Raw genomic sequence first — 21,805 nt, forward strand, 5'->3', positions numbered from 1 at the left:
ACATCTCTATGACTCTATGTTACTTATCTGCTTCACTTTCATAAAGTTCAATCATGTCTAATGCAGTGGTTATGCAGTTATAAGATCATAATGAATAGGACCATGGGTAGGCCCTTCAGCCCCTCAAACCTGCTCTGCCATTTAATAGGTTAATGGCTGATCCAACACTCCTTATGTCCATTTTCCTGTCCTTAGCCCAATACTCTTGATTCCACTACTGATCGAGAATATACGAATGACTTGCATCTTTTAAGTTTTGAAGTTCTTCTTTGGAATCACTCATGTGGGTAACATTTACTTATTGTATATCATTGATTTTTTTTATTCACACAGGGTGGCATGATGGCTCAGTAGCTAACATTAATGCTTCATAGCACCAGGGTGCTGGGTTTGATTCCAATCTTGTGTGAAATTTGACTGTGTGGATTTTGCTCATTCTCACTGTGACCGTGTGGGTTTCCTCTAGGTGCTCTAGTTTCCTCCCACACTCCAAAGATGTGCAGGGTAGATGGATTGGCCATGCTAAATTGCCCATTGTGTTCAGGGATGTGCAGGGTAGGTGGGTTAGCCGTGGGGAATGTGCTGGCTGGCCAGCATTTATTGCCTATCCCTAGTTTCCTTTGAGAAGGTGGTGGTGAGCTGCCTCCTTGAATTCCTGCAGTCCATGTGCTGCAAGTAGACCCACAATGCCATTAGGGAGGGAGTTCCAGGATTTTGACCCAATGATAATAAAGGAACGACAATATATTTCGAAGTCACAAGTCAAGATACTGCTTTGGTGGGTACTTACAGATGAAAGTATTTTCATTGATGGATTGGCCATGCTAAATTGCCCACAATGTCCAGGTATGTGCAGACCAAATGGAATAGCAGGGTTATAAAGATAGAGTAGGGGGTTGGGTCTGGGTCTTCAGAGGGTCGGTGTGAACTTGATGGGCTGAATGGCCTGCTTCCACATTGAAGGAATTCTATCAATCCACGTTTCTATTGCCTTTGTTCTTCTAGATGGTAACAATTATGAGTTTGGAAGGTCCTCCCTAATGAGCTCTGGTCAGTTTCTGTGGTACATCTTGTGGATAATACATACTGCTGCAACTGAGCATCAGTGATGGAGGAACAGAATGATTGGTGATATGGAGCCGATCAAGCAAGCTGCAATCTTCTGAATGTTGTCAAGTTTCTTGAGTCTTGTAGGAGCCGCACCAATGCAAGCAAGTGGAGAGTATTCCATCACTACCTGACTGTGCCTTTTAGATGGTGGACACGCTTTGGGAAGTCAAAACTTTGGTGGAGGGCGTGATGGAATATCCCAGCACTCCTGGCTGGAGATAGTCACAACTGTTTCAGCATTATCTTTTACACTAGTCCATTGAGCATGGACATATTTGTGGATCCTCCCCTTCCCTTTCAGTTGTTTAGTTGTCCATCATTATTCACAACTGGATGTGGCTGGACTGCAGAGCTTAGATCTGATCTGTTAGTTGTGGAATCACTTAGCTCTTTCTATCACTTGTTTATGTTGCTTGGCACATAAGTAGTTTTATTTAGTGATTTCATCTGGTTGACATTTCATTTTTAGGTATGCTTGGTGTTGGCTTTCTCATGTCCTCCTATACTGTTCATTTGTTCCTAACTGAGCACTTTGGACATTGAGAAATGTCTACAATATTTTGCCATTGTTACTGGATACTGCTTCTTTGTCATTCATTCTTTTCAGTTATAAGCTTCTGTAACATTATTGAAGATGCTTTATTTTATTCTAAAGCTATTTATTTTTTATCATTCTAGGGTCCCAGAGGACGACAGGGCCTTTCATTCACAGTACGTGATCTGTATGCATAATTGATATTGAAGCTTAAATTAATTCATATATTTTACATAATGTTTTAAATTGTATGTTTTTATTCCAGCCATGTAACATCATATCAACTGTGAGAGCTAACTGTCGTAAGTATGTCCTTTAACACTTACAACCATGGTAGACCAGTCGCCGTTGTTTAAACAGGAGCTTGCGAGTCAAGCAATGGGTTGAGTTGCATGTTCCCTTTAGAGTTTAGAACCACCAGCCGGCTATTCCTGACATTGTATTCCTGACGTCTGAAGATTGGTAACTCACATGAGATTTTTATCTTCAGGAGTTGGGTGTGGGCTACAGTCAGGAACAACATCTCCTGAAGCAGGCCCAAGGTGGGAGTGGATATGGAAGTGCGGTGAGACTGAAGGCTAGTTAGATGGCTTGTCTAGTTTTGCTGAGACATTATCGCAATCCTGTACATGATTAAAGTTCCAAGTCTTTACTCCTCTCCCAACCCTATCTCCTTGCCATTCCTTATTTTCCCTTAACACCTCAATGTCCTTCAATATCTTCTGTTATCGCCATGGTAACATGCTTCCCATGAATTCTCCCATGAATTCTCCGTTCCTGCTCCTTTCTGTATCAAGTATGCGCAAGATCGATGACATCTTGTTAAGTTCAAGCAACTCTTAGAAATGCTGACACAATAAGCAGAAAGGTTTTCAAAATCTCCTCTGACCAAAGAAACCTTACAAGATAATAACTGGAATCAACCACAGTAATTCAGAGTGTCAAACAGTAAAGCTTTAACACTTTTATTTTCTTTAATCATGTCTAAATAAAGAAGCAGACCATGAAAATCCACAACAATGAATAAATAACTTAAGTCATAAAGCTGTCAATTAAACAAATCTAGCATTCCCCTTTACACATTATTAAAATACCTGTAGGAAAACTGAGTTCATTAGCCATTCTTGGAGTTTAGCCAAGCAAACAATGAAGAGGCCATCTAGAAAATCAAATATGTAAATTCTGTTCAATTGCTCTGATTGACACAGTTGCCAGATGGCCTCATTATGAAGGTTTTGCTGAGCTCCAAAACTGACTAATGAACAATGGGCAATGTTGGCACAACTTGAAGGGTAATGATAGCTTTGTTTACTTGACACGTTTCTGAGGTTTCAATGGCTTATTTTTTTCTCACTTGGTTTTAAATGATTGTTTATTTGAACAGGGTTAGAATTAGGGGAAGACATTTCAAACTTCAAAGATCCTTAGACAGCACCTTCCAACCCATGGTCACTTCCAACTCAAAGGCCAATGGCAGCAGGTACTTGGGAACACTACCACCTGCAAGTTCCCCTCCAAGCCACTCACCACCCTGACTTAGAAATATATTGCCATTCCTTCATATTTGTTGGGTCACAACTCTGGAATTCCCTCCCTACTGGCATTATGGGTCAACCCACAGCAAGTGGACTGCAGCGATTCAAGAAGGCAGCTTACCGCCACCCCCTCAATAGGGATGGGCTGTCAATGTTGGCCAGCCAGTGACGCCCAGGTCCTACAAATGAATTTTAAAAAAGCTTGCCAGCTGAAAGACCCTTGACCCCTCAGCAGCCTTATGAATTGACTGACCTGGTGGTGTTACCACGTGCTTCCAAACCTCTTGTTGTCATGAAAATTAAACAAGGGGATCAATTCAGATTTTCCCTCTGCCTTTTCAAATTCCACCCTGATGTCACAGGATGTGTATGTGGGCTCATGACTCACTGTTGAGAATGTAAATCATTTTCTTTTATTTCTCATGATGTGGGGGATGCAAAGAGATGACAGTTATGATGTCAAATGCAAGGCAAAAGGAGTAGCTTTCAGAGGCTACCCTTTTGTTCTTATCAATGCCTTTGATTGCCCCCAGATTGGATCAAATGGAATTCCCATCCCTACCCCCACCCCTACCCCTAACAAACCTGTCACGAGGTCTCCTTGTTTATCTGGTTGGGAATTCAAACCGGCAGGAAGGTAAGCAATTAGGGAACTGGTGAGTTGAGGCCCTTCTGGCCATTATTTCATTACAAGGGCCTTAATTGTTAGTAGCTAAGAAACAGATCACTGGACCTTCTGTGCCCAATGTTAATTGGCGAAAAGTAGATGTGTACCTCACTGGGGCCAACCTGTCCATTTATTTCCCCGTCTGACCACTTCTCTCACCACTTCCAGGGAAGGGAAAAGTCTACCCTGTGATGCATTTAACTTGTCACATTTGTAAGTTTAATTATCAACCAGCACATCAGCTTCTTGTACAAACACACAATATAAGGTGAAAATATACAAAGTCATAAAACATGAAAAATTATTTGAATTTGCATTCAAATAGATTAATAATGATGGAACTTGGATCAATAATGAACCCTCATTATTATTAGATTGTTGTGTAATAGAGAAAATCATTAATTTTCTCTATTTCTTTTCTTTATTACAGCTTGCTGTTTGCATAGTAAGTAACTCCAATATTACGGCAGTAATTTAGACAATTGGTTACATAAATGACATTGTTAATTATTAACAGCTTTTGTATTGTTCCAGGAAAAGAAGAGTGCCCTGTCTACCCCACTGAATTGGCTTTTGCTCTGGACACGTCCTCAGATGTCACACTGTCCGTATTTGAAAGGATGAAGGGAATTGTACTTAAACTGCTGCAGAATATTAACATCGCTGAAAGCAACTGTCCCTCTGGGGCCCGGGTGGCAGTTCTTACATACAGTAATATAGCAAGGCCTTTCATCCGGTTTTCAGACTTTAAGAAGAAGCAGTTACTAATCGAAGGAGTAGAAGAACTAGCACATGAGCGATCAACAAGAAAACGGAATATTGGCGTTGGAATGCAGTTTGTTGCAAGACATACTTTTAAACGAGTTCGTAATGGGATCCTTGTGAGGAAAATAGCTGTGTTTCTCACAAATGGAGACTCGAAAGACACCAATGCCATTGCTACTGCTGCTTCAAAATTCAATGCTTTAGATATCATTCCGGTTGTCATTTCTTTAAAAGACATCCCAGAAATAGAACGAGCTTTTAAGGTAAGAAAATGCTCATTCCATATTTCATTCCAAGTTAATGAGTAGAATGTGAATTAACTTAAATGTTCAGAGGACTGTACAGGGGACAATCTTTTAATGTCTTGAGATAAGGTGTGTAATAGTCCCAAGTGTGTCTGAGATGCAAGGGATTTCATCACTGCACTATCTAAGTATTTTATTACTTTATCTAAAATGCTTTTTATTCTGTTGTCAATATTAATTAGTTTTAATCTCGTATCACATCCTCACGACTTTTATTTGTAAATGGAAGGGCTTACCCATATAAGGTAACAGATAATAGTGCTGATAATAACACTTTCTATTTACATGCCTATAAATGACTTTGAGTTGTCTTTTGGTCACCTGACAATCTGTTACCATATCCTTTATTCTCTTTAGTATTTCCTTTTATTTTACTGAATCCGCTTGTTTCAGAATTATGAACTCAAAATTTATTCATATTCAAACTACTCCCTTCATGAATGCCTCTGACTGATCAAGTACTGTATTATCTGGGAAACTCTGATTTCAATCCAACTGGACAGGATCCCTTTTCTACTCAAAAAAGCTGGCTGTACTCCATTTGAACATTTGATTTTTACTTCATTTTCTCTGTGACTACCCTACATCTTCTCAAATTAAAATGTATTTACCATTCTGACTGATCTAAATCGTGTACCTACGGTCTTGGAAGGAAAGTTTTCCCTTCCTATGATTTATCTACCAGCAAGATTTTGTGTCGTCATAATTAAAATGGTCTTTATGAAGTATCACAGGTTCATTTTGTCAGGAAGTGGAGTTGTTTTCTATCATCACTATCTCTACCTATTGCAAATCTAATGTTCAATCCATAGAGTAAATTTTTATTCATCTTATATGAAGATTTAAGTACATTTTGTTTAGAATGTACTAGTTTACTACGTTTTCACAGTTCATCAATGAGTTGAATCCTATCTAGAAATATCTGCATTTGAAACTGTTACACAACAATCTAAGGTGAAAAATATTACAAATAAAAAGAGAATTAACAGGTCCCTGCTAGTAGATTTTTAGGTGGGTTATGGGACAGATAACTAACTAAATGCCCATCCTGATGTTGCCAAGACTGCAACTGACCAGTTCTCAATGTTACGCAATTGGGAGTTGGTGTTAGGCCTAGGTTGGCCTCTGAATGTCAACAAGCCAAGGCAGTCCCCAGAGTGGAATATGCCAACTATTCTTTATGGAAACAAGATAGACAACAAAATTCTGCAATAATTGTAATACATCGCAGGCTCACCTGTATAACTCTTAGAATCACAAATGTACTGATTTATGTGGATTTATCCCAGGATCAGACCAAAACAGGTGATCATCCATTCCACCTTAACCTCCATCTGATGATCAGACAACTCCAGTTCCTGAGATAGCTAACTATTGCTCTGATACATTCTCTGATACTCCTTTCCACACAAGCAGCCTTCATGATCAATCCTTGAAATTGTTCAGTCTTCAGTGTATCACATCTACAGATAGTCAGTTAACCTTTCACTCATTGGCACCTGCATGTTTTCCCTGAAAAAAGGCCTGTCTCTCAGTTTTAAAGACATTATCCTCCTCATGCTGTGCATATAGGCTATTTCCTTACAGCTCTTGTGTCATCCAATCAACCACATGACAGTTACATAGCACTTTTATTGCTTGCAAGAGGAGGATTATTGAAACTTTGTGTTGTGCCAGTAATGACCACCACTCTCACTAGTATGGTGGGATTACAGAGCTTGAGGTCAATTAGATTGGCCAACAGTTCTATGGCACAGGTTTCCTTCTCCTCAAAGCATTAAAGATTATCAGCAATATACAGGAATGCAGAGTTGAAGTTAAAATCTGATTAATCATGACATTATTGAAGGGCCAAGTGGTCTACTCTGTTGTCCAAGTGGTCTACTCTGTTTCCATGTTCATATGTTTGCATGTAAACAATTAATATGCAGTTTGCAATGGAAGATGTATCTTTTGCTGAATTCTTTGATGATGGGGTAAAATCCCATTGTTAAATTCTGCTCTGCTTTGTATTAAACCTCATTGTCCATCTGTAAGTATGCCTATAAGAAGCATGCTTATGATATCATCAATGCATCATGGCATCTGTGATACTTTACCATCTGCTTATATTCACCTGTTATTTCTCTAATGGAAGACATAAAATTGATGCTGCTTCAAACTACTAATGTTTGCAGATTTGTGTTTCTGAATTTTGAATTTCTTTCAACTTATTTACCAAGGTCAATAGTGAAGACAGACCTGAAGTAATCATACTACCAAGTCAGCAACAAGCCTCCGAAGAAATATTAAACAGGTTCCTCTGGTGCACATTGTGCTTTGGTATGACTTTAAAATAGACTTGTAGATTCAGTAATGCTGTCAATTGTTTGAAAAAATTGAATACAAACCTGGACTACATTTACAAATAAAAATGTGCAGAGCAATGGTGAGGGCTTATTCCCTGCAACCCAATATAAATGTTGAGTTTATTCCTCTCCTTCACTCAGCTGGTTCACCCTGCACATCATTTGTTTTCTTTCCTAATCCAGTGAAGGAGTCCTCTTTTTCCTCCTTATCCTATGATATTTCTTCCCTCTCCTACATCAATATCAACTTGTGGAAATGCATTTCCACATGTGGTTGGTCACCTTCTGGTGTTTACTTCCCTCGATACGTGCACACATCTCCTTTCCTCAGGTCTAAAAATCCGAAGCCTAATGCAGAAATTCTGGATGTGCAGCTTTGCCAGGTACCTTTCTGTACCTTTCTAATGATCATTGCAAAATTGCTTTATGACTTCAAAGTCAAAAGCATAGGAACGTAGCAACATATTGTCTAGCTATCACCCATTGTCACAGCTAACCTAAGAATGCAAATTTTAAAATACGGTTTTGTGATTTACACATGAAAGAAGTGAAACAATCATGGTATTCAAACAGATGAAAGACTCATCAGACAATCAAGGTATTTTTCAATGTGTAATTTCAGTTACATCACACTGTAAATTTTTGCTATGAATTCTGTGTTTTCGGATCGAATCCTCCACTATCACCTGATGAAAGAGAGACGCTCCAAAAGCTAGTGTGCTTCCAAGTAAACCAGTTGGACTATAACCTGGTGTTGTGTGATTTTTAACTTTGTACACCCCAGTCCAACACCGGCATCTCCAAATCATGACCAACACACAGCACCATCTTAGGTACAAAGTACCTTGCTACAATCATAGGTGCAAAAAAAAAGCAGAGAAAATAAAGAACAAAGTTGGACTACATTCCGGATATACATTGTATAAGTTCGGAAAATAAGAATTAAAGCTAAAGATATGGACATTAAAGCCTTTCTATCAGGGCTTCGATGTTGTCTGACTGGGCTCCCAGGAGTTCCCAACCAGTCACCATCTTTGCTGCAGGCCCACTGGCTGCCCCCGGTTCACTTCGGGCCCACTTGCTGCTGGCCTTGCTCCACTCTGAGCCCACTGGCTGTCCGTCCTCTGCTTTAGGCCCATTGGCCACTCCAGGCCACCAGCTGCTGTCCCTGTTCTGCTCCAGGCTGCTGAGAAGAGAAGAAAAAGGCAGAGAGGATAAAAAAATCACAAGGGAGAAAAAGAAAGAAAATGATTAAAACAAGGAACAGACAGAGCGCTGGCTGGAATCTCCTACTTTGCTGCCATCTCAGTTAAAGTGCATCCAGAATTAAAATATGCATCCATAATATTACCGTAATACTGCACCAACACAAAGAAAAAAATTAAATCTAGTTTTAGTCCCCAGTTTGACTGTAGAGTGAAACTGCCTCATGGAGTTTTAGTCTACTTCACCCAGGGATTTGGAGTTACATTTGTTCACAATAAGCTAAAGCAGTTGTAATGTTTAAGTGACTTCATCGAGGAGAAGTAATGAAATGAAGAATTGTTTTTCTTTGCAGATCAGTGTGAACCAAATGACTTGTGTATCAGAGGTGGTCAGCCAGTCCCTCTCCCAGTGAACTTGGACATGACTTTCATTGTTGATGACTTGCAGCAGATGGAATCAACACAGTCCGAAATAATTCAGACTTTCTTGACCACAATGATTGACACATTTCTGAGCACTCCAGAATCTCAAGCCTCTGGTCTTCATCCCCGGATGGGTCTGGTACAACACCCATCAAGTTACACTCCGAGATATGGGAAAGATCCATTAAACCTAGAGTTTGGAGTTCTGGATTATGCCACGAAAACCTTGAAGAAGAGACACATCCAAGAACCATTCAGTGAGCTCGAGGGCACCACTGGCATTGCCAGCAGTATTACATGGAGCTTGAAGAATTTCTTCTCCAACCTCTCAAATCCACAAACTTACAAAGTTATCTTCACAATATTTTCAGAGGAAACAATTATTGATGAGAACAAATTACTGGAGATATCACAAGAAGCAAAGTGTAAAGGTTTCACACTGTTTGCACTGGCTGTAGGGGACATATCTAATGTCACAGTCCTGGAAGAGTTTGTCAGTTTTCCTTTTGATCAGCATTTGGTTCATCTGGATAAGGGTCTGGAGGCTGAAATCGAATATGCACAAAGGTTTGCAGTGGCTTTTCTAAAAAACCTACCAAGTAAGTGCAATTACAACCCTTTTATTTCATTATTTTGTCACAATCCTTGATTAAATCATACAGAAGAAAGTGAGGACTGCAGGTGCTGAAGAGTCAGAGGCAAGAAGTGTGGTGCTGGAAAAGCACAGCAGGTCAGGCAGCATCCGAGGGGCAGGAGAGTCTACGTTTTGGGCTTCCTGATGAAGGGCCTTTGCACAAAATGTCGACTCTCCTGCCCTTCGGATGCTGCTTGACCTGCTGTGCTTTTCCAGTGCCACACTTTCCAACTGTAAACCATATAAGAGCAATGCAAGCAGTTCTGGGCACCACGCGTTAGGAAGGATATTTTAGCGCCGGTCAGAGTGCGACACAACTTTACCAGAACGATATTGGCACCTGAATTTTCACTCAAAAATCAGGCTTGCAGAATTAGGAAAATTTTCACCTCCATGAGTAAAAGCCCCTCAGAACTTTGAATTTGCATTTTTTTGGTGTGGGGTGGGTTGGCGGTGGATGGGAACAGGTAAACATGGAGTCCAGGAAGTTTGGAGGTTACCGGATCCTGGAAGGTCCTGGGGTGTGAGGCCAACCTAAGTGCCCCAGCACATTGTGGACGTAATGAGAAGAAAAATGTAAATGAAACACTTCAGCTGTCATCAATCACAAACACTCAACCCCATTTACACACTATCCCAGCCACGCCAATTGTGTCAACTCTCAATCCACTCACAACCCATGGTTTATCATACTCTTGATGGCAATCCAATCACTTCCAGTCTTCCCACAACCCTTCATACCTTCCATATAGGCCTACCAATTTCTTGCAATCCCCATTGTCATTCATAACATCTATGCCAACATCCATCAACACATGACCTCAACCAATCAGCCTTTGCCCTTACATGTCGACTTACCTATTATTGTATAGGCAATGGATAGTCCTCAACACTATGTTGAGATTGCCTACACAGTGGAAACTCGATTATCCGAATGAGATGAGTGGGCACTATTCGTTTGGATAATCGATTCTTCGGAATTCGATTAAAGCCTTTCCATTGGGGCTCAGAGTTTTAAAGTCTGCTCCCAGTTCAGGAGACTAGCAGCAACACACATTGCACGACACCCTGCCCCCAACACCGCCCTCTTCCTCGCCCCCAGAACCCCGTCCAACCCCGCCCCTAACCCCCATCTCCCGCTCCCCCCCAACATGGTCCAAACCCGCCCCTCCCACCCTCCAAACTGGAACAACCCCATCCAAAACCACCCCACCCCCACAACACGGTCCAACCCCGCCCCCGACCCGGTCCAAACCTGCCTCCTGCCCACCCCCAACCAGATCCAACACCACCCCCGCCCCCCAGCACAAAGCGTGGGAGCCCCCACCCCCAACAAAGTCCACCGCCACCCCACCTTCATCCACCCCCGGCCCCTCTCCAGGGCATCTAGACTGGACACCAACAATAAGACTGCTGCTGCTGTAGTTAGCTTTGTGGGTTAAGTCTCCAAATAGCACTCACATACACAGCCACACACACAACTTTTTACTGCAATTTTTTGACAGGTTCCACCTCTGCCCTGTACAGAACAATGTTGGTCAGATGATCTGGGGAAGGGGGGGTGGGGTTTAGGGTACACCCCTCTGTCAAACTCCAGGGAAGGTGTGGGGAGAGAGAGAGGGCGGACGGTCAGTCATTTGGAGACAGTGCCTGTTGAATCACTGTAAACAAAAGACTCGATCACTGTTGGAAACAGGTCTTTGATGTAATGTTTCTACCGGGATCTTGAGATCTCCTGCAGATAATCTGATTTTCAGATAATTGGTATTTGGATATCGAGGTTCCCCTGTAATAGGTAAGTTGGCATGTAAGAGCACTAATATCAACACTATGTTGAAATTAATCAAAGTTCTTAAGTGTCTATTGATGTATTCGCTATTTCAAATAAAATTTGTGATTAAAATAAATTACTAATTAATTTTCTCATAAACAAGCATTGGAATTCACAACACAACTTAAAAGAATTTATAAATACTTGAAGTTGTCAATTGAGCTGTGAATTTACTGGTGTCTCACTGTGATAACGAATGGTTATGAAACCAATGTCAATCCTATGATTATAACCATCAGGTTTATATATCAGCAGAGATGTGGAATAGCAAGTATTTATATTGTTTAAGACTGAAGACAGTTATCAAATGTTTAAAGGGCCAGGTTTTTGAATACCTTGAAAGTTTGACAGCTCCATTAGACAGCAACTTGAAAGTCCTCTTGACACCTAGCTTGACACCCAACTTGATTGTTCTCCTGACAGGAGGTTCCTGAAGAAGGGCTCATGCCCAAAACGTCGATTCTCCAGCTCCTTGGATGCTGCCTGACCTGCTGCGCTTTTCCAGCAACACATTTTTAGCTCTGTTCTCCTGACAGCCAATTTGGTGGCTATATTGATAGCCATTTTGAGATTATGTTTTTTTCATGTTTCTCGCAAGTGGAACAGTTCAAATGAGGTTATCCACATTCATGGTAAATATAACAGTCCCAAAGGCACCTTGCCTCTCCAACCTGACACCTCACCTCCCTCAAATGTGTCCCAGAAGCAAATATGAATCTCCAAAAGTTATTTTGTCTCTCCAAGCTATTTTTACAGTTTTAAACTCCCTAATAGATGTTTTAACCAAGAAACTTTCCTCCAATTAAAAGAGTTCTTCTTCTTCTTTATTTTGCAGCTGGAATCAACAGCTACCCCCCTCCAGATTTAGCAAAGAAATGCAGAGGAACAGAATCTCAGGAGACAGTAAAAGAAGCAGAGAAAACACCGTCCAATTATTTACAACTGTATGCTTTGGAGATAACTTCTATCTATTGTTAAGATTGTAATAACAGACTATTCTCATTGTTAAAACTTGTCCTTTTCCTTTCAGGATGGTTGTTCAAGATGATATCGAACAACCTCAGAGTTACACTAACAATGCCGGTAGGTAAAGGGAATTATTGACTTCAGTTTTGTGCAGGCATCAGAACTTATGCCACTAGAGCTGAAACCAGGAGGTGAACCCACAATGGGCAGTGACAAGACCCAAATAGGGAGGCAGTTTGGGCCATCATTCCAATTAAGTATGATAGCCCATTTTCAAGAGTTGCTAGCCTTCAGCAGTGATACCATGAATCAGTGGGGGAGGGGTGTGTGCCTTCTTGAAGCTGTAATATGGAAGGAGTCTCCTAACAAATGGCCATCTCCAAGGAAGTTAAGTGATGATGGAGACACGGTGGTTATGGATCAAGGATTCAGAGGTAGTTCATGATAGTGGCTTAATCATGGAAGTGGTCATTCCTGCTGGGATGAAGGGAGATTGGGCGGGAAGTAAGGGGTGGTTTGGGTGGGGTGGGTGTGGTGGTGGTGAATTAATGTTGGCCACAATACCCATAAAGGAGTACAATCCTCCTAGCACTCCCAGGAAGACTGTTAGTTTAACCAGGTGGTATCCCCAATAGTGGTCTGCTCAATATGGGCAAGAAGTCCACAGAGGCAGTAAATGGCCCTGAATTGACTACTTCAATATCGTAATTTGTCCTCCATCCTGCCTTCATCAGCAGGCAGTTGAGTAACAACATTCCCACTGTTAGCAAATCCCATGGCAGCAACTTTTGTACGCTCTCTGACATTTTCCCAGACGATGCTGCCAGTCTTTACTGGATCCCTGCAAATGGCATGAAAAGTTTTTTTTTATTTTGATTGTGTCCAACTAAAAGAAAAAGACATATTGCCTTTCACGACCACCAAGCATTTCAAAGCACTTAGTGAAATGCAGTCATCATTGCAAGGTTGGAAATGATGCAGCCTATCTGTTGATAGCAAACTCTGCAGCAACTCTGGGATAATGATCAGATAATCTGTTTTTTTGTGTGGTGTTACGGTTAGGAGCTAAATATTAGCAAGAGCACTGGGGAGAACTATCCTCTTCTTCTTTTATGTCAATCTGAGAAAGTCAGACAGACACTTGGTTTAACATGATATCTGAAGGGTAAGATTTCCAACATTGCAAAACACTTCTAGTATTGTATTGAAATGTCAACTTTGATTTTTGTGTTCAACTTGTAACGTTCTGATTCAAAGATGAGAACATAATTTACTGAGACATAGTTTCCATTGATCAATGATATAATTTTAGACTATGCAATTACAGAGCTCAGCAATCAGGGCCCTCAGTATCTCAGAGTGTTGCTTGTAGGACAGTAGTCTTGGTCACCCATGTTAGGGCATGTCATAAGCTGTAGGTCACGGTCTGGGAGTTGAGAGAACGCAATGTATTTGTATTCATTTTGCCTAGGGGTTTGTGCCAAGCTTTGACTTTGTTGTAGTATTTTGAGTGAGACCATCAAAGTATTAAGACCATATGACAAAAAATGTAGGAACAGATGTAGGCCATTCAGCCCATTGAGTCTGCTCTGCCATTCAATGAGATCATGGCAGATCTGATTATCCTGAACTCCACTTTCCTGCCTTTTCACCATAATCCTTGATTTTCTTACTGATTAACCTTGAATATTCTTAATTTATGCAATCAGTATATCTTTCACTAAATAAGAGGCCCAAAACTCTTCACAATATTCCAACTGTAGTCTACCCAGTGCCTTGGAGAAAGTGAGGACTGCAGATGCTGGAGACCAGAGTAGAAAAGTATAGTGCTGGAAAAGTGCAGCAGGCCAGGCAGCATCTGAGGAGCAGGAGAATCGACATTTCGGGCATAAGCCCTTCTTCAGGAATTCCTGAAGAAGGGTTTATGCCCGAAACGTCAATTCTCCTGCTCCTCGGATGCTGCCTGGCCTGCTGCGCTTTTCCAGCACCACACTTTTCAAGTCTACCCAATGCCTTGTTTAGTTTTAACAAAATCTTTCCAGTTTTATATTCCATTTCCTTTGAAAACAAAGGTTTCTGCATGAACTTATAAAGTGTCCAAGAACTCAAAGACTGCGAAGGAAAAAGCAATTTCACACCACTCAAGCACTTGACATCGAATATCCCTAAGTGCAAATAACTTGAGTTTGGCTTCCTTAAGAAAAGTCCTGTTACTATATTTTTGAGTCAGTTTTGATCTAAAATTTCTTTTTTGATCTGAAGTACACAATTAAGTAGAAGCCAGCTTGCTGCAATGGAACAGTGGAAAATCAATTACAACTTGTCATGATCATTTGTGCAAATTATATGTTGCATTTAATATGGAATTTCTTTATCCTGTTATGCATGGCACTTTCCACTTGCAGTCCATCACATTAGAATATTAGGATGCCATTGAGATCCAGCATTGGCCACCATGCTGTGCAGGCAAATGTTTGCAAATTTGTTGAAGAGATGCTATAGGAAAAATCTAGGGCAGGATTGCCTAACAGGCACCTGCCACTTCAGGTTGACCCTTACCCCTGTCTGTTTTCAATGGAAGGAGAGCGTTCCTAATTTCAAGCAGGAGATTCCAATCAGGGCTCCTGCATAAATACAGAGACACATTCCCATTCTGATAAGTTTCTCATAGTGCAGAATTGTCAGGGGGAGAGACAAAACATGGCCCATTTACACAGCAGGTGCCTGCCCTATTCTGAAATTTATAGATCTACAATCACAGGTAGCTGCTGTCAAAAGGTACGTGTGAGGTTAGTGTGCCAGAGGGTAGGTGGGTAAGGTGCTACATGGAGTATGGGTAGGGAATCAGCTCAGTTGATGTCAAGTGCATGAGGGACAAGGGTGCCAAGTAGAATACAGCGTAAAAGGGGAAAGGGATAGGGTGCTAGTTGGGTAGGATGCCAAATGGATAGGGTGCCAAGGTGAAAAGCAGGCCAGGTATGTGATGCAGTGTTTACAATAGGTTGGTGTGGGTGGGAGATATCAGGTCTGGCGGGGATAGGGAAAAGCAAGTGTCAGCTTCCAGTCGGATCATGTCTGGTGGCCAGGGAAAATTGTTCAGGTCTGGAAAGGGAGAAGGGGACAGGCCGGTGCAGTATAGAAGGAGTGGAGGAAGGTGGTCCAGACCTATGATCAAGACAGTTTCGATCTGCAGCGGGGAAAAGGGGAAATGATTTCAGAGCTGGGAAAGGGGTTCATCAGGATGGGTAGAGGATTTTGCTCCCAGGGGAGAAAGGAGATATCAGATCAGGGTCTGGAGAGGGAGGTGTGCTTAGGGTTAAGTATGGGGTCAGTTGTATAGTTACTCGGGAGTTAGACTATGGTTTTAATAATTTAACCTTTCCTGAGTAACTATTTAATTCCATTGGAACACTCCATGTTCTCCAATTAAAATGAAGTGTTCCAAAGAATTGTCCAGTGGGATATTCAATTGCGAAGGCAACTCTTCAGAAGTCTGCTACAATGGGGATTCCCACAATTTTCCAAGGTGCAACTTCCAACTATGCTGGCATAACAACTGTCACCTCATCAGAAAATCCAGGCCACGGTCATAGACTCATCGGGTCATAGAGGTCTATAGCACAGAAAAAGGTCCTTCGGCCCATTGAGCTTGTGCTCATCAAAAACAAACATCTAACTATTCTAATCCTGTTTTCTAAAAGTTAGCCCATAGCTCTGTATGCCTTGGCATCAAAAGTGCACATTTAAATAATTCTTAAATGTTCTGCAGTTTCTACCTCTTCCATTCTTACAGGCAGTGGAGTTCCACAATCAAGTCACATTCTAAATGAAAAATATCTCTTCCTTACATTCCCTCTAAACATCTTGCCCGTTTCTTAAATATATGCCCATTGCATTCCTGTTTATGGATATGAGAGGTCAGGATGTAAGTTTGCTCACTGAGCTGGTAGATTTGTTCTCAGACATTTCGTCACCATGCTAGGTAACATCATCAGTGAGCCTCTGGTGAAGTGTTGGTGTTCTGTCCCATTTGCTATTTATCTGTCTCGGTTTGATGTGGTGGGTGATATCATTTCTGTTTCTGTTTCTGAGAGGTTGGTAAATGGTGTCCAATCGATATATTTGTTCATGGAGTTCTGGTTTGAATCCCTGGCCTCTAGGAATTCCTGTGCGTGTCTTTGTTTAGCCTGTCCCAGGATGTATGTATTGTCCCAGTCGAACTGGTGTCCCTCTTTGTCTGTGTGTATGGATACTAGAGATAGTTGGTCATGGCTTTTGATGGCTAGTTGGTGCTCATGTATCCTGGTGGCTAGCTATCTGCCCATTTGTCCAATGTAATGTAATTTGTATATGATGTTCATTTTGCCAGTTGTTGGGCTCTTTTTAATTCATCATGAGCTGTTTCAGTGTGGTGTTAGGTTTGTGAAGTGATGCCATGATGCCTAGGGGCTGGAGTAGTCCAGTCATCATCTCTGAGATGTCTTTAATGTATGGCAGGGTGGCTAGAGTCACTGGGCGTATTGTGTCATTTTGTTAGGTCTATTATGCAGGAATCGGCAGACTGTGCTTATCGGGTACCTGTTGTTCCTGAATACATTGTACAGGTGTTTGTCCTTGGCTTCTTGTAGTTTCTGGGTACTGCAGTGTGTTGTGGCTTATTTAAGTAATGTCCTGATGCAGCTCCATTTGTGGGTGTTGGGATGATTGCTCCTGTAGTTGAGTACCTGGTAAGTGTGTGTGGCTTTCCTGTAGACACTGGTCTGCAGCTCTCCATTGGCTTTTCATTCTTCTGTGATGTCTAGGAAGGAGAGTCAGTTATTGTTCTCTTCCTCTTTAGTGAATTTTATACCAATAAGGATATTGTTTATGTGTTTGTGGATTTCTTCTAATTTGCTGCATTTCGTACTGACGAAGATGTCATCCACATAGTGGATCCAAAGCTTGGGCTGGATCATGGCAAGGACTGTTCATTCTAACCTCTGCATAAGAGTCCTGATATTGTCCCATTGATTTGATTGTAGATCTTGTCATTGAAGATGAAGTGGGTTGTGAGGCACAGGTTGGCTAATTTGAGGATGCTGACCTTGCTGATAGAGTTGGTGCTGTCAGGTGTTGGTGTCCTCAGTTCATCTAGCAGTGAGGCCAGCGTTTCTTTGGCCAGGATAATGTTTATTGATATGAATAGGGATATTACACCGAAGGAGACCATGACCTTGTCATCGTCGACCTTGGTGTCTTTGATGCTGTAAAGGAATTCCTGAGCGGAGTGGATGGAGTGGGTTGAGTTTTCTACTAGGTATTTCAGTTTGCATTGCTTTTCCTTTGCTAGTCTGTATGTTGGTTTGCTGCAAGTGATATTATGGGTCTAAGGGGTGTGTTGGATCCTTCAGGTTTCATTCTTTGGGGAGTCTGTCTTGTTAATTTCACCTGTCTTGTGGAGTTTCCTCAGGGATGTTGTAATACAGTTTTCCAACTGTGGAGTCAGGTCCATCGCCACCTGTTGGTATGTTTTGCCATCTGCGAGTAATGCTTTTTCAATGTATTGTGTCCTGTTCAGGATGACCGTCATGCGCCCTTTATCTGACGGTAGGATTACAATATTTCTGTCTTTCTGAGTCCTTCCACAGCTTTCCTTTCCAGTGTGATGAGGGTGTTCCCTTTTTTTTCTGTTTCATGTTGGTGCTACTGTCTGTCTGATGGCCTGCCGAATTTCTTCCATCAGTTCATTGTCTTTCAGTGGATCACTGAATTCCAGTACAGCTAGGAAGTCCTTTTTATCCACATCCCTGCAGTTGAAGTTCAGCCCTCATACTAGGGTGGCTTTTTACGTGTCTGTGAGTGGTTGGTCAGACAGGTTCTTTATCCAAGTCTCTGAACTGTGCGAGTTATTGCTGTGTGTGAGTTGGCCAGTTTTTCTTGCAGAACTAGTCTTTTCTTTGACTTGTTCTGCTCCTGGTTCCTGATGGAGAGCTTATGTTCGAAACTTTGATTCTCCTGCTCCTCAGATGCTGCCTGACCTGCTGTGCTTTTCTTGACCCTGATCTCTAGCATCTGCAGTCCTCACTTTCTCCCAGTTGTTTAGTGTTGATGGCTTGTTCTAGCATAGCTGCCCATTCATGGTCAGTTGCGTTTGTGTGCAGAATTTTTTGACGCAAACTTTTGCATGTGTATCTGTGGATCAGTTGTGGGCATTATTTATCATTTGTGGGGCGGCACGGTGGCTCAGTGGTTAGCACTGCTGCCTCATACCAGCAGGGTTCCAGGTTTGATTCCAGCCTCGGGTGATTGTCTGTGTGAAATTTGTACATTCTCCCTGTGTCTGTGTGGGTTTGCTCTGGGTGCTCCGCTTTCCTCCCACAATACAAAGATGTGTAGATCAGATGAATTGGCCATGTTAAATTCCCCATAGTGTTAGGTGAATTAGTCAGAGGGAAATGGGTCTGGGTGGGTTACTCTTTGGAGGGTCGGTGTGGACTGGTTGGGCTGAAGGGTCTGTTTCCACACTGTAGAAAATCTAATCTAATCTAATTTCTCACAGCATTCTGTGGCCATTCTGTTCTGCTGTCCTCCTGGCTTCTGGGGTGTTGAGAGGTGCTTTGTATTTGACACAACATGGTAATACCTGTTTCCTGAGGCATTTGTGTGGCAAGTACAGTTGTTGGTGCGTGGCGCTCGGTCAGATGGCATTGGTTTCCCACCTTTGGGCTAATTTGAGCAAATTGTGCCCATAGATGTTTGAGATTTTGGAGAAGACTTGTCACTCAAGTTGTGGATCAGGTTGTAAGTTTGCTAACTGAGCTGGTAGATTTGTTCTCAGATGTTTCGTCACCATGCTGGGTAACATCATCAGTGAGCCTCTGGTGAAGCATTGGGGTTCTTTCCCATTTGCTATTTGTCTGTCTTGGTTTGTTGTGGTGGGTGATATCACTTCTGATTCTGTTTTTGAGAGGTTGGTAAATGGGGTCCAAATCGATATGTTTGTTAATGGAGTTCCAGTATGAATACAGTGATAGTTATCATGTCTTTTGGTGGTTAGTTAGTGCTCATGTATCCCAGTTCAAATGAAACTACACATCCATCCTGGGACAGGCTAAACAAAGACACGCATGGGAATTCCTAGAGGCCTGACATTCATACTGGAACTCCATTAACAAATCATAGATTTGGACCTCATTTACCAACCTCTCAGAAACAGAACCAGAAATAATATCACTCACTACAAGAAACCAAGACAGATCAATAGCAAGCAGGACAGAACACCAGTGCTTCACTGGAGGCTCACTGATGACAAAACGCCTGAGGACAAATTTATCAGCTCAGCAAGTAAACCTACAACCTGATCCACAATCTGAGCTACAAATCTTCTCCAAAAGCTCAAAGATATGACAGGTTAACAATCAGTGTGCTCCTTATCCAGCATTTGAATGAGCAAACCTACGTCAGGCAAGCTAACACATTTCAATGAAATGTTCACTACGGTTAACCGGTCAAGGTGAGCAGTCTAAATGAGAAAAGAATTTGGCTTGTGCCCAACTCACTGAAGGAGTACCATCTGCCCATTTAAGAAGAGGTCATTGTGAACTAATTCTGCGAGTACAATTAGAATAGAAGGCAAGCTGACTCAGTGGTTAGCACTGTTGCCTCACTGTGCCAGGGACCCAGTTTTGATTCTGTCCTTGGGTGGCTGTGTGGATTTTGTATGTTCACCCTGCGTTTGCATGGGTGTCCTCCGGGTGCTCCAGTTTCCTCCCACAGCCACAAAGGTGTGCAGGTTAGGTGACCATGGTAAATTACCCCATAGTTGCCAGGGATTTGCAGGTTAGGGATTAACCATGGGATATACAGTGTTATAGAGAAAGGGTGGGGGTGCTGAGCCTGGGTGGATTGCTTTCAGAGGGTTGCTACAGTCTCGATAGGCAGGATGGTCTCTTTCTGCACTGGTGGGATTCTATGAGTTTTTCAGATAATTGAGATGGATTAAAATAATTGGCTGCCACGTATATGCAGATGTTAATAGTAAACAAACATTTTAATGCAAAAACATATTTTTAGGGTTCTTGAGAAGTGGCAAATTTGTTTGTGTTTCGTGTTTGATCAGCATTGTCCTTTTCTGTTCTTTTCAGATGTGTGTGCACTGAATCCTGATGAAGGCAACTGTCACGATTACAGCATAAAATGGTTCTACAGTAACAAAGAGAAGGACTGCAGACGGTTCTGGTACGGTGGCTGTGGAGGAAACAAGAATCGATTTGACACCCGAAAGGAATGCCGAAAAGTGTGTCGAACATCTGTTCCATAAATCCCTTGTAAAATGCATTGGTGTTTCTTAAGGCATGTGCCTGACTGTAGAATATATTGAAACAACGCACCAGGATAATTCAAATTTGTTGTTTGAGTTGCCACTGGAGAAATAATGTCTTCATTGTAACAAAGTCGATATTGATCCTGTTTCACAGTTACGTAGTTTGCCCAATCTATTGATTTTCATGGTGCCTTGACTTCTAATTGAAATCATCTGCAGACATGCTCATAAATACAAACTTGTGACATGGTAGCAAATGACATTTTGGGTCAGAAACTATTAGTATTCCCACTGACCTCATTTACAATGCAGTTTCTGCATTGTGCAAGAATAATTAAACCACTCTTTTTAGCTGGTGCCTTTTACAAAAACAATTGAGCAACTCCAATGCTTTAACTGTCTATTTTACATATACAATTTAATACTGTTTTGGTGCATACTCTTTGAAGAGAAATTTTCAACTATTGTTTTTGTGTAAGTGAACTTGAACAGTAACTTTCATTGCATTCCTGAATATTATTTTGCTTGAAGTCTTTAGATACAATTCTTCTCGGGGAGAATGTTTAATTATTTGAAATTAAAATCGTATGTATAATTCCACGAGATTCTTGAAGAAGGAAAAGGATCACTCTGCTGCCAGCATTGTTCCATGTGGCATAGATTGCTACCTGTTCTTGGGCTAACACACAAATAAAATCATGAACCACAATTCTCAAGCAGTGGTACATATGATAAATTATATACTCAAGATTATACTTGAATAGGTTTACACAAGGGTTATTGAGTGCACCTGACTCTCTCATCCTATATTTGAAATGAGGAAGTATTTTAGAGATACCATTGAATTTGGATCAACATCTGCACTTCTTTGATTTGAAGATGTTAAAATAGGCATCAGTGTTTGGAATTTTCACAAATCTGCACTGCTCCATAAGTCTATTCCTTCATAATCTGAACTAGATGGAGGTCTTTGATCTGTGGGATCAGTAAGGATCCCCCTCCCCTCCCAGTATCTATCAACAAGTTAATACCCAACATTTTCCTTCAAACCATTGCAGGTCCAATTTTTAAATCATGTTTTTAAATTAATTGGATTAAATGTATTTTTCATGTACAACTTCAAATCAGATGATGAAAGTAAATATTGAGAAATATTATGTCAGATGCTCAGAGTATTTT

At 41.5% G+C, this 21,805-nt stretch overlaps 2 protein-coding genes across 2 annotated transcripts in view; both read left to right on the top strand.

Annotated features, from left to right (window-relative positions):
* Positions 1–4,300, top strand: part of LOC132832153 (collagen alpha-3(VI) chain-like) — a 118,307-nt gene extending 114,007 nt beyond the window's left edge. The window contains exons 26-28 of the mRNA XM_060849902.1: positions 1,789–1,821; positions 1,911–1,947; positions 4,278–4,300. Of these exons, the coding sequence (XP_060705885.1) occupies positions 1,789–1,821; positions 1,911–1,947; positions 4,278–4,300 (93 nt within the window). The remainder of the gene's footprint in view (positions 1–1,788; positions 1,822–1,910; positions 1,948–4,277) is intronic.
* Positions 4,301–4,386: 86 nt separating this feature from the next.
* On the top strand, positions 4,387–21,335 carry LOC132832333 (collagen alpha-6(VI) chain-like). Its single transcript, XM_060850257.1, has 6 exons — positions 4,387–4,875; positions 7,140–7,239; positions 8,824–9,492; positions 12,194–12,302; positions 12,389–12,441; positions 20,448–21,335. Exons 1-6 carry the CDS (start codon positions 4,468–4,470, stop codon positions 20,621–20,623), a joined length of 1,515 nt encoding a protein of 504 aa, XP_060706240.1. The 5' UTR covers positions 4,387–4,467; the 3' UTR covers positions 20,624–21,335.
* Positions 21,336–21,805: the final 470 nt, after the last annotated feature.

This window comes from Hemiscyllium ocellatum, chromosome 34 (assembly GCF_020745735.1).
Source record: "Hemiscyllium ocellatum isolate sHemOce1 chromosome 34, sHemOce1.pat.X.cur, whole genome shotgun sequence".
Lineage (NCBI taxonomy): Eukaryota > Metazoa > Chordata > Chondrichthyes > Orectolobiformes > Hemiscylliidae > Hemiscyllium > Hemiscyllium ocellatum.